The sequence below is a fragment of the Phoca vitulina genome, unplaced genomic scaffold, assembly GCF_004348235.1.
Source record: "Phoca vitulina isolate PV1807 unplaced genomic scaffold, GSC_HSeal_1.0 scaffold31, whole genome shotgun sequence".
In the NCBI taxonomy this organism is placed as follows: Eukaryota; Metazoa; Chordata; class Mammalia; order Carnivora; family Phocidae; genus Phoca; species Phoca vitulina.
In genome coordinates this window covers 13,949,590-13,961,488 of record NW_022589734.1, presented here as the reverse complement: position 1 = coordinate 13,961,488, position 11,899 = coordinate 13,949,590, and the positions used below count along the sequence as shown (strand labels likewise).

The following is an 11,899-nucleotide window of genomic DNA, read 5'->3' as shown; positions in this document are numbered from 1 at the left end:
GTTCTCCTTCCTAAAAAAGTGACTTTTGAGAGTTCCTTTCTACATCCATCCTTCTCCCACTTTGCAAGAGCAAGCTGGTGCCCTCCCCCACCCAAATCTTACCATGATGCCTTATCCCAGAGTGTGAAAACGTCCAAGAGGCCAGATAAAGGGACATTTGAAATGTTGGTGTAGATCTCAGCCAATAAATGGTTTCTAGAGATTGGGTGACAAGGCATCCTTAGGCAATGAAGGGCCATTTCGTTCCTGCTTTCCATAAAACCAAAAGAGGGCCTGGTCTGATAGGACTGTCAACAAACACGTCGCTAAATGCGATGCAGAATTACAGTGTGTATTTTAGCATATAACTTGGAAAGAGGTCCAAAATCTGAGTGGCGATGACATAATGAAATTCCTTTCATTCCCGGGGAATTATGTGGCTCACGTTCTCAGGACCTACGTCTATAAAAAGCAAAAGCTAAGAATTACAATTGACATTGGAAAGGTGAAATTTAGCTTGGCCAGTAACAATCTGGCCTGCCCCCCTTCACATTAGGTAGAATAAGAGACACAGATGAAGCCAACTGCAAATAGGAAACAATATTTCTTTCCCAGGACGATGCACAAAGTATCAGAACAACTCCCTTCTTTGACGACTGCTTTTTTACTCACCAAGGAATTCTGTACTCTAAAGTCATAAGCTGTCAGAAACTGCCGTTGGAAATTACAGCGGTAAAGGATAAATGTGCTTGAGGGACCCAAGTCACTTTGCCACTGAGCAGCAACCTTGCTTTCTAACCCTAGGACCGGGCTCCGCACAGGGATGTCTGAACAGTGTTACCTGTTTACCTTCAGTTTGCGGTCTCCAGGGAAACGGAACCCTGCATCCCCATTTCCAGCCAGACTGCACTCGACTCCCACACAGCCCTGCTTGCTGCTCAGTCTACCAAAAACAGCTTCACTTAAATTTCACCTAAACTCCACCCTCCCTCCAAATCCTATAGTAACTGTACCTTTTCCTTTGTTTGGGGACACGCGCCATGTTCCTCCCTCACTTGCAGAGAGCCGGTAAAGCTGATCTGACTACAGGTTAGTTTCTGGTGACTGCAGGTGGACTGGGCTAGAACAGCGTGAACTCGGTTTCCTTCCAACACTCAGCCAGGGACACAGGAGCTAATCCGAAAAATTCATGTCCTGTGCATCTATGAAGGGCTGCATTTCCAGTGAGATTTCACTTTTATGGAATTATTAACCAAAATGTATCATTTACTTGTTGCTTTCAACAGCAATACCACAAATTATTGTTAGTGATAGTTCAATATGGAGGCATTTTTTAATAAAACATTTTTTAAGTTTTCAAGAAATTGAAAACAAATGGTTCATACCACATTTTGCTGCAGAAATATAATAAGGGAGTCAACAAAAGATTTTTAAGCATAAAAATATATTACATGAATATAAATTTCTGTGGTAAAAGTAGAATGGAAATACAAGTTCAAGGAGGAAAACAGTGAAGGTTGTTAAAAAGGACCTGTGTATCTATTTTGTAAATACATAATGGTGGGTGTTGAGTGGCGGCAACATTCACACTGGATATATTTAAAACCATGATAATGGTGGTTTTATTCTAAAATGACAGTATTTTATTTCCACTACACTTGGAATCACATCTTTTTCAACTATTTTGATACAGAATTTTACTTCTTGTTTTTTTTTTTTTTTTTTTTTGACAGAGCACAAGTGGACAGAGTAGCAGGTAGAGGGGGAGGGAGAAGCAGGCTCCCCGCTGAGCAGGGAGCCCGATGCGGGACTCGATCCCAGGACCCTGGGATCATGACCTGAGCCGAAAGCAGACGCTTAACTGCCTGAGCCACCCAGGCGCCCCTGATACAAAATTTTAGATGTCAAGTTTAAAAGAGGTACGTGAAGAAAAGTGCTTGAAGACTCATGTTGTAGCACCCTGCACCCCCCCAACACACACACGCCGCCCCCCCGCCCCCCAGCAGCAGGGGGACCAGGACCACTGGGTTTGCTCCAGAATCTGTTCATGCCACTGGTATTGGTTAATGTGATTATCTAATTTGAGAAAGAAATTATGCAATAAACCTTCAAAATACAGTGGTTAAAGACGGTTGCTCCTAGGAAAATTTGATGTATGCTTTGGAAAGACATGGCAGGTCACTAAAAATAATTCTATTAAATTAGTGTAGGTGGGGGACACCTGGGTGGCTCAGTCGGTTAAGCATCTGCCTTCGGCTCAGGTCATGATCCCGGGGTCCTGGGATCGAGCCCCGCATCGGGCCCCCTGCTCAGCGGAGAGCCTGCTTCTCCCTCTCCCACTCCCCCACTCGTGTTTGCTCCCTCTCTTTCTCTGACAAATAAGTAAATAAAATCTTTTAAAAATAATTAAAAATAAATAAATTAGTATAGGTGGGAAAGACTAGGGAGAAGGCTGCTTCACAAATTTCTTTTCATAAGTTCTTGTTGCACTTTAAAAAAGAAAAAAAAGTAGAAAAATATCCAAATCAGAGGTTGTAATCCAGTGTTTTCCCAGACTCCCAGATGATAAGAGTCACCTGGGCCACTTGTCAAATATACAAACAGTCCTCCTCACGCCCTGGAAATTCTGACTCGGGAAGTCTAGACTAGCGCCTTGGGATCTGATTTTTTTTTTTTTGGCTGTCTGTTTTGTTTTACAAAATAAGGGCTGGGGTGATCTTTATCTTCAGGGGCATCTAGGGAACACTGGGAGGATGAGGAGCATGCACCACAGGGGACCTGCAGAATCAGCAGGTCCCGACTCACAGAAAAGGCCTTCAGCTCTATCAGACAAAGCGAAACAAAATAAATGAATGCACAGTTTTGCTATAAACAAACATATTTTAAATAAATAAAATTAAATATTTTTAAGTATCTTTAAGTATATTTTGCTAAGGCATCTATGTGTCCTTTTAAAATTATTCTGACTTTACATGACTTTTTGATGAACAGACTAACCAAGAGCCCAGCTGCACGAGCCAAGAGTAGGGCCCTTACTACCCACCCATGACAGCCCACCCGGGCATCGGACTTCCTACCAACTGCAGTCATCCATAAATTAAAAGTAAACTCTTGGGGCGCCTGAGTGGCTCAGTCGGTTAAGCGTCTGCCTTCGGCTCGGGTCATGACCCCGGGGTCCTGGGATCGGGCCCCATGTCGGCTCCCTGCTCAGCAGGAAGCCTGCTTCTCCCTGTGCCTCTCCCCCTGCTCGTGCTCTCTCTCTCGCTATCTCTGTCTCTAATAAATAAATAAAATCTTAAAAAAAAACCCTAAAAGTAAACTCTACACTCTTGATGAGCAAATACATAATTAAAGCCATCTATAAAACCATTTCTAGCTAAGAACTCCTTCGATTTATAAACTCCATTGACAGTTCGCTTTCTTGGGGGCACTTCTTCCCCTGCAGAAACGTGTTACCTCCCAACCTTACTGACCGCCTCTTCTGGGACGTCCCCCTAACCCCTCCACTCTGGCCACACTGACCTCCTGTGCTGTCCCTCCCACCTCCCAGGCGTGCATGGCTTGCAGCCTCCACTCCAGGCAGTCCTGTGTCTGGAACGCCCTTAGCCGGACAATTTCCTTAGCTAACTCCGTCCCCTCCTGCAAGCCTGCTCAGACATCTCAGTGAGGCTTGCCCTGACTACCCAGCTGAATCCTGCAACCCGTCCACTCCCCTTCAGCTCTACCTTTGCTTTTTGCCACAGGCTGCTGCCCCCCTTCTCGCCTGCTATACCATTTGCACGTTTATTATGCTTCCTGTTTACTGTTTGCCTCCACCACTAGAATGTCATCTTCACATGGCAGATTTTTTGGTTTACCGATAACGTCCTATCCTGAGCACCTAGAACGGTACACTTAGTACCTAGTACCTAGTAGGTACTTAGCAGATATCTGTGGACTTCAACTGAATTCCAAAGTTTAGAAAATTTCAAAGATGGTAGTCAGGGGGACACAGGAGGCCCAGCATGTTGGAAGGCCCTTCACACCATCTCTCAGGCGAGCACAAATCCCATTTCTGTCTCAGCAAATGCACAGACCCTCATGTGCCGAGGACCTCGGGGGTTGAATAACAGTCAAAACCTTGAAGCCCAATCGGAAAATACCTAGGGTCTACTCTAACCGTAATGGCTTGGCAGAACTCATCGGAGACAACCATCGGGGATAGGGAAAATGACAAAAACAAAACCGGAACTAATTAACACCTTGAAAATATTAATACATTTCAGTGGGAGGCAAATTCTGTGACTTCGTCTCTAAATGAGAATTGGGGCAAGGAATCTAAACAACTTGAGCAAGGTCTCAGATGTCCTGTGAGAGCCAAGTTTAAAGTGTAGGCAGCATCCTGCTCCCTGTTTAGGTAAAAGGAAATTAGGTTAAAAGGACGTATTATCCCAGTTTTCGTTTCTCTCGTTAACCTAGAGCAGCTGTTGGCCAACTTTTTTCTGTAAAGAGCCAGAGAACATATTTTAGGCTTTGCAGGCCAGACGGCGTCTGTTGCAGTGACTCAGTTGTGTTGTTGTAGGTGCAAAAGCAGCCGTGGACAATACAGAAACACATGGCCGTGGCTGAGTTCCAATAAAACTTTATTTACAAATACAGACCCTGGGTGAATTTGGCCTACAGGAAGCAGTTTGCTGAGCCCCAACCTAGCATAAAATTCAACCCAAATCTATCATGCATGAGATATAAGAGAAAATTCTTCCCTTGTTAGACCATGTGTTCGAACGCTCAATTGCTCTGGGCCTGGTTCCCGTTTGAAAAGTCGAGAAGGGTAAGATCACCGGCATCTCTTCTAAATGTCAGCTTTGACGACTCCTAGATAAAAAAGCACGACTGTCTTCACTGGTCAGTTACACTCATCTGGGAAAATTCCCAGACTTAGTGGTACAGACAGCCTCAGCTCCCCCAAGAAGCCAACAGAAGGTGGTTCTTGTGGTCGGTGCTGGGTCAATGAGTAGCTTGTCAAATTTGATCAAAGTTTCTAACGAGCAAGTAGCCAGTCTGTCTGAAAGGAGACATGGCAGCTTTTCAGGATGTGAAGCTGAACAATTTTGGCTGGGAAGGAGAAGCAGCTGAGTCAGGTCTGTAGTTTTAGGAGGCCCAACTTACGAAATGATATCCTTGTATGCCAGGATGCTCTTCTTAACTTGCAGGAAAACTACCAAGTTCGATTTCCTCTCAAGACACACACAACAGACGCCCAGTAGCTGCTGGTCAGTCCAGGGCATGACAGGTAGAGACCAGCTCTGGGCTTGTGGAAGCACACTGCTTTGATTTTCTTCTTTTTCCCCATCTGCATTTTGTTACTTTTCTACCGTGATGATATGTTTTCATTCTTTCTACTTAGTAGAGGTGAGCTGGAGATCATCTGACTAAAAATAAACCACATGAGAAGAAAGGGACTGGGGATGTAGCTCATTCCCTCCTTCAGAAAGTTTCTGCCATCCCGCTCTTGGAGGATTCTGATGCTCTTTAAGCAGACGAGGGGCCTGAGTTGTCCGGCTCCGACATTCCTGTGAATGATGCATGCTGGTCCAGGTGCTACAATGCATATTAGAGGCCTCGTGTCTATTTCTCAGGGGTAAGTTAGAAGAGAATTTAATTTTTAATAGGACAGCTTTATTGAGATGTCCTTCACATATAATCTGTTTAAAATGTATAATTTAATGTTTTCTTTAGTATACTCACAAAATTGCACAACCATCACCACAATCGACTTTAGAACATTTTCATCACCCCAAAAGGAAACCTGTCCCCATTAACAGCCACTCCCTATTCCTCTCTACCCGAACCCGAGACAACCACTCATCCACTTCGAGTCTCTGTTGATTTCTGGATATCTCATATAAATGGAATCATAAGATTTGTGGTCTTGTGTGTCTGGCTTCTTTCACTTAGTATAATGTTTTCAAGGGTCATTCATGTTGTCGAATGGATCAGTACGTCATTCTTTTTATGGCTGAATAATATTCCCCTGTATAAATACCAAATTTCCTTTATCCACTAATCAGATGAAGGACACCTGGATTGTTCCCGCTTTTTGATTATTATGAACAATGCTGCTATGAACATTCATGTACACGTTTTTGTGATGTTTTCATTTCTCTTGGCTATATACCTAGAAGAATCACAGGGTCGTATATTAGCTCTGCATATAACCTCTTGAGGAATTGCCAGACTGTTTTCCAAAGCAGCTGCACCATTTGTACGTTTCCACCTGCAACGGATGAGGGGTCCAGTTTCTTCACCAACACTTGTTTTGTTTTGTTTTGTTTTAAATTATAGCCACGCCAGTGGTTGTTAAGAGGTATATCATGGTGGTTTTAATTCTCATTTCCCTAATTTTAATAATGTTCAGCATATTTTCAATATGCTTATTGACCATGTATATGTATTTGGAGAAATGTCTATTCAAATATTTGGCCCATTTCTAAATTGGACGATTTCTCTTTTTCTTATTGAATTGTGAGAGTTCTTTATATATTCTGGATGCAAGTCCCATATCAAATATTAGACTAGCAAATATTTCCTCCCATCCCATGGGTTGTCTTTTTTACTTTATCGATGGGGCCCACCGAAGCACAGAGGTTTCTAATGTTGATTGAAAGCCAATTTACCCATTTTTCTTACATTACTTGTGCTTCTGATGTCATATCACGGGGGCTTTAACTAACTCAAGGTCACAAAGACTTACTCCTATATATTCTTTTAAGCATTTTATACCTTTAGCTCTTATATTTAGGTCTATGATTCATGTGGGTTAATTTTTGAATGTGGTATGAAGAAGGAGTCCAATTTCATTCTTTTGCAGGTGGCAATTCAGCCGTTCCAGAACCATTTGTTAAAAGGACTACTCTTTCCCTGAATTGCCTTCATACCCTTTCCAAAAACCGGTTGGCCATACACTGAGGGCTTATTTCTGGACTCTCAGTTCTGTCCCCTAGTCCATATGTCTATCCTTATGCCAGCGCCACGCCGTCTCGATAACTGGAACTTCGTAGTAACTTTTGAAACTGCAAAGTGTGGGTTCTTCAACTTCATCCTTCTTTTTGTTTTGGCTCTTCTGGGCCCCTTGCATTTCCATCTGAATTTTAGGATCCCCTCACCAATTTTTGCCAAGAAGCCAGCTGCAGTTTGGATGGAGACTAGCTGTATCTGTAAATCAATTTGGGGAGTACCGCCATCTTAACAATATGGCGCTGTCTGGTCCACAGACGTGAGTGTCCTTCCACATGTTTAGATCTTTTCATTTCTTTTACTGTACAGTTTTCAAAGAATCTGTTTTACATAGAAGGCAAGTTTTTAAGGGATGTCACCTAGTTGCTGCCACTTACACACGAATGAAGAAGTGGGCCGAGAACACAGACAGTACTGATTAAAAAGACAGGGAGGAGATTAGATTCAGCCAGCTCACCAGAAGAGGGTCATCAAGTGCATTTCCACACAGTCTGTGGCACATTTTATCCCAGTGAAGATTCAGAATGCTGGTCCTCATCCTGGCTGCACATTAGAATCATCTAGGAAGTTTATGGAAATCATGATGCCCAGGCTACACCTGAGGCCAGTTACATCAGAATCTCATGGGTGGTACCCAGTCGTATTTTTATATTTATTTATTTTATTTTTTTATTTATTATTATTTGATAGAGAGAGAGCGAGCACAAGCAGGGGGAGCTGCAGGCAGAGGGAGAAGGAGACTCCCCGCTGAGCAGGGAGCCTGACACGGGACTTGATCCCAGGACCCTGGGATCATGACCTGAGCCGAAGGCAGACGCTCAACAGACTGAGCCACCCAGGCGCCCCCCCAGTGGTATTTTTAAATAAGAAGCTGAGGTGACAACCACTGGCTAATGTAATGATAACAAGTTTCAGTGAAGTTTTACATTTTATTTATTTGTATTTCTTTATGAGTTATGTATGTTCTACCTTATTCTAGAAAGGAATTAAGCAGACTGATAAGAATATATAAACTAAGTTAAAAGGGAAGACAAAACAGCCAGGGTGAAAAAAGAAAGCAAAATGAAGGTGAGGATAAAACAGAACTCAGAATGAGGCTAAAAATGCATCGTCTGATGGTCTCCACTTTCCACACAAATATGGGAGACAGGATCAGCACCACAACATGGCCCCAAATACTATTATTGAGGATATCTGGCAATTCGGCAGATATTTGGCAACGAGACCAAAGAGGAGCTCACCCAGGCTGCCCCCAGGGAGAAAAGCAGGTGATGAAGGTCCACATGGACATCTCCCCAGCCATGTGCTGGGTATTCAACTCACCTACACCTAAATGCCATTACCAACTCTCGCTGAAAAATACAAATGAAAGCCAAGCCTACAGAATCAAAGAACTTTCAAAACGTTCATTAAAGAAGAACTTTCAAAATGTGAACAAGAGCCCTAAGGCAAATTCCCTGGAAGAACATACAGCTGCCTTGGTCTACAGTTAACGGATATTTTGTTCTTCCATCAAAGCAACTACAGACTGAATTAGAAAACATAAACTCTGTGTCTTTTTTTTTTTTTAATGAGAACAGTAGGTAAGATCCGTTTCGACGACATATCCAAACGTGCTCCGTACCTTCCATCTCCCACCTTGGTAATCCCTGTACCTGAATCTGTTGGTGGCAGGGGTGGTTTCCATGTTGAATTCGGCCACTGGCACTCCCCGCGCAGACACCTGGGGCGCGAACATGGCGGCAGGATAAACCACGGAGGAAGTTCCCACCTACCAAGCAAATGAATGGAAACAGACAAATGACCACACGATGCAGAGAAGAAACATTCTTTCAGAAAACCTGACATAAACTCAGGCCAGTTTGTGGTTGCAGATGTGAGGAAAGCTAAGCTGGATGAGATCAATGGGGAGCTTCCAAGGGACAGATGGGAAGTTAGGAGGCATCCTTTCAGCTGATCACTGGAAGAATGTGCTAGAAGAAAAGCAGCACCAATGCAGAGAATGGCAGATGAATGGCTCGGTTTTGTTTCTGCTCTGGGAGGTGATGCCAAGAATCCATGTTCTTCTTTTTTTTTTAACATTAGAAAATTCCAAGAAAAAATATATACATGTCATTCAGAATCCTACTACCCCAAGATGACCACTGTTCACATTTTGATATATATTCTTTCAGGTTTTTCCCTACAAATACATATTTACAAATGTGCTTTCCAAGAAAGGAAAGGCCAGAACATGCTGTACAAACCAGCTTTTCTCATCTGACCATCGGTCATGAGCACTGACGCTCCGGGATGCGCTCAATAAATACTGGCTGAATGAATATGCACCCGTGAGAAAGTGCTTCTGCTTTTAAAGACAAGTTACAGAAATTCTGAAATAGCCTTTGTCCAATTAACTCCACTTCTAGGAAAATATGCCCTAAGGAAAGGATCTGAAGAGCATGCTAAGAAGTTATGGCTGAGGATAGTCACCATAGCATTATTTAAAATAACAAAATGTGAAATGGCCTAAATGTCTAAAAATAGAGAATTGGTTAAATATCTCCTTTTATATCCAAGCAATAGGACATCATGCAGCCAATTAAAAGATGATGCGGATTTGTGGTGTACTGGCATGGAATATACGTGAATAAAGTTGTTTCAAAACAGAACACACAGTCTGAACCCATTTTTGAACTTTAAACAGTATGTATACATCTGCATAAGAAAAGGTCTAGACCAGGGGCAGGCAAATGTTTTTCTGTAAAGGGCTGGATAATAATGTTTTTAGGCTTTGTAAGCCAGACAGCCTCCACCACAAATAGTCAACTCTGCTATTAGAGTGTGAAAGCAGCCATAGACAACACAGAAAAATGGACACGGCTGTGTTCCAATAAAACTTTATTTACAAAAGCAAGTGGCAGCCCAGATCTGGCCCACAGGCCACAGTTTCTCATTTCTGATCTAGGAAAAAAAAACAAAAAACACTAAAATGCTTACAGTGGCTATTTCTGGATGGTAGAGTTATTGGTGATTTCTAATTTCCTCTTTGTAATTTTGTACTTTTTTGTTTTCTCAAATTTAATAATGAGCATGTAGTACTTTCAAAATCAGAACCAATAACATGTTTTTTGTTTTTGTTTTTGTTTTTGGGGGGAAGAGGCTTTGTGAAGCCCAAGACACAGTCTTACATAGTTTCACATTTAAGATGAATTCGTATTCATTGTTTCTTCATTTTTCTGTAGGGTACCACGAGTAGGGTACAACACACAAATTCAGAGGGGAAAGGAAGGAAAGGGAACAGAGAAGGAAGGAGGGAGGGAGGAAAAAAACACCAAACTCCACCCCAGTCCTGGTGTTACAGAAAATCTCAAAGATCAAGGAAGGGAATGACCTACCACTAGACATAAGTCACAGAGGGTCAGCTCTCTGTCAACCTCCTCCAGAATGGCAGGATCCAGGTTTTCTCCAAACCATACCACGTGAGGTCGCAGCAGGCCCCCGCACCCTGCCTCTTCGCACCTGTAAGAACATCATCCTTCACCCAACCCCAACACCTGTCCCACCAGGTCTGCCCAGGTGGATTACAGGAAGACTAGGGGCTACCCCAAATCCAGTCTGTCCAGTTGCGCAGCTCTGATCTTTCTTATCCTCTATTCCTCCCCTTCCAGACCATGTGAGCTTATCCTGAATAGAAAGCACTCGTGTTAATGGCCCTTGTGTTGACAAATGTTTCGGCCAACCGTCACATTCCCTTTCTAAACAGTGTTTATTCATAAAAAGACAGACAACAGGCCCAAAATGGAGTCCCTTGTGCTAAGCCCCACATCAGCAAACCAAGACTTAATACCTCACCACCTCACTGCAGCTTCAGCCTCTCACGGGAATGTGAGCTTTAAACCAGTCAATGTGGAACCTCCTGGTCAGCCCTAGTGGGGTACTCTGCTGAAATGCCCCTTGTGTCCCCTACAGGATGGTGACCTTGCCTGAACCAACTCCCTCTTTGCTAGAGAATCTTGCTTGCCCTGCCTCCTTCGGCCTATAAAAGTCCTCCATTGTGTGTGGCTCCTCGGAGCTCCTTTCTGTCTGCTAGATGGGATGCTGCCCGATCGGAGAAGCTCGGACAAAGCCAACTGGATCTCCAACGCTGACGCAGTTGGATTTGGGGTTTTAACAGCAGCTTTCTCCTTCCCAGCTACTTCACCGCACACATCGGTGTGGCTGCCTGGGAGCAGCCAGGCTCAGACCCGCCTCTAACACCCCAACCACCTGCTGGTCTCATCAATGACCCCCTTTCCGGTTTCCTCGGATTCACCTTTTTCTTGCCCTAACCACAGCCAAGTTCTCCAGGGTCAATTACCAAAACCCTCCATCTTTCACTCCCTACTACCTCCTAGGTCATCTTACATATACCTTCTAAAATAATCCCCCAAATGTCATTTTCATCATAATAATCTACTCAAGAACTGCTCAGGATTCCCTACTGTTTTATATCGAACTTTAGAATTCGGTAATGAAAACCCTTACTAAGAATCATAAAAAGGGTTCTGTGGTTAAATAAACTGGTGAAATATTATAACCACTTAAGGAACAGTGTATTTCAGCATATTAAATGCTCTGAGAAGTCCTGCAGGAAAGCAAACATACTCCGACTTTGTTTAATCTGTGGTTTCCATATTTATTTGAGCACGTAACATCATTTTTTTCAAGTAATGCCCATCAATGTTGCACGGATCTAATGCTCTATGAAATATTTTAGGAAACACTGTGGTAACATCTGGTTTTGGAAAACTGAGATAAAAAAATCTCTCTAGGGTTTATCGTAATCTATGAAAATCCTGTTTGGTCCTGTAATTTCACCTTCGCAAGACCTTTTACCACCTCCTTTCCCTGGATCAGTAACACTGATGACGATGAGGAGGATGAAGATGATACAAGAAGTCAG

At 43.1% G+C, this 11,899-nt stretch overlaps 1 protein-coding gene across 13 annotated transcripts in view; it reads right to left on the bottom strand.

Annotated features, from left to right (window-relative positions):
* SIRT5 (sirtuin 5) overlaps positions 1-11,899 on the bottom strand; it is a 62,251-nt gene that overhangs the window by 4,717 nt on the left and 45,635 nt on the right. For 7 of the 13 annotated variants that reach the window (XM_032424988.1, XM_032424992.1, XM_032424987.1 and 4 more), the window contains 2 exons: positions 10,353-10,476; positions 8,631-8,746 (listed from right to left, as the gene is read on the bottom strand). In XM_032424988.1, the coding sequence (XP_032280879.1) occupies positions 8,631-8,746; positions 10,353-10,476 (240 nt within the window). Of the gene's footprint in view, positions 1-102; positions 442-8,599; positions 8,747-10,352; positions 10,477-11,899 lie in introns of those variants that run through there. The other 6 variants (XR_004301877.1, XM_032424995.1, XR_004301878.1 and 3 more) reach the window with 6 other exon arrangements.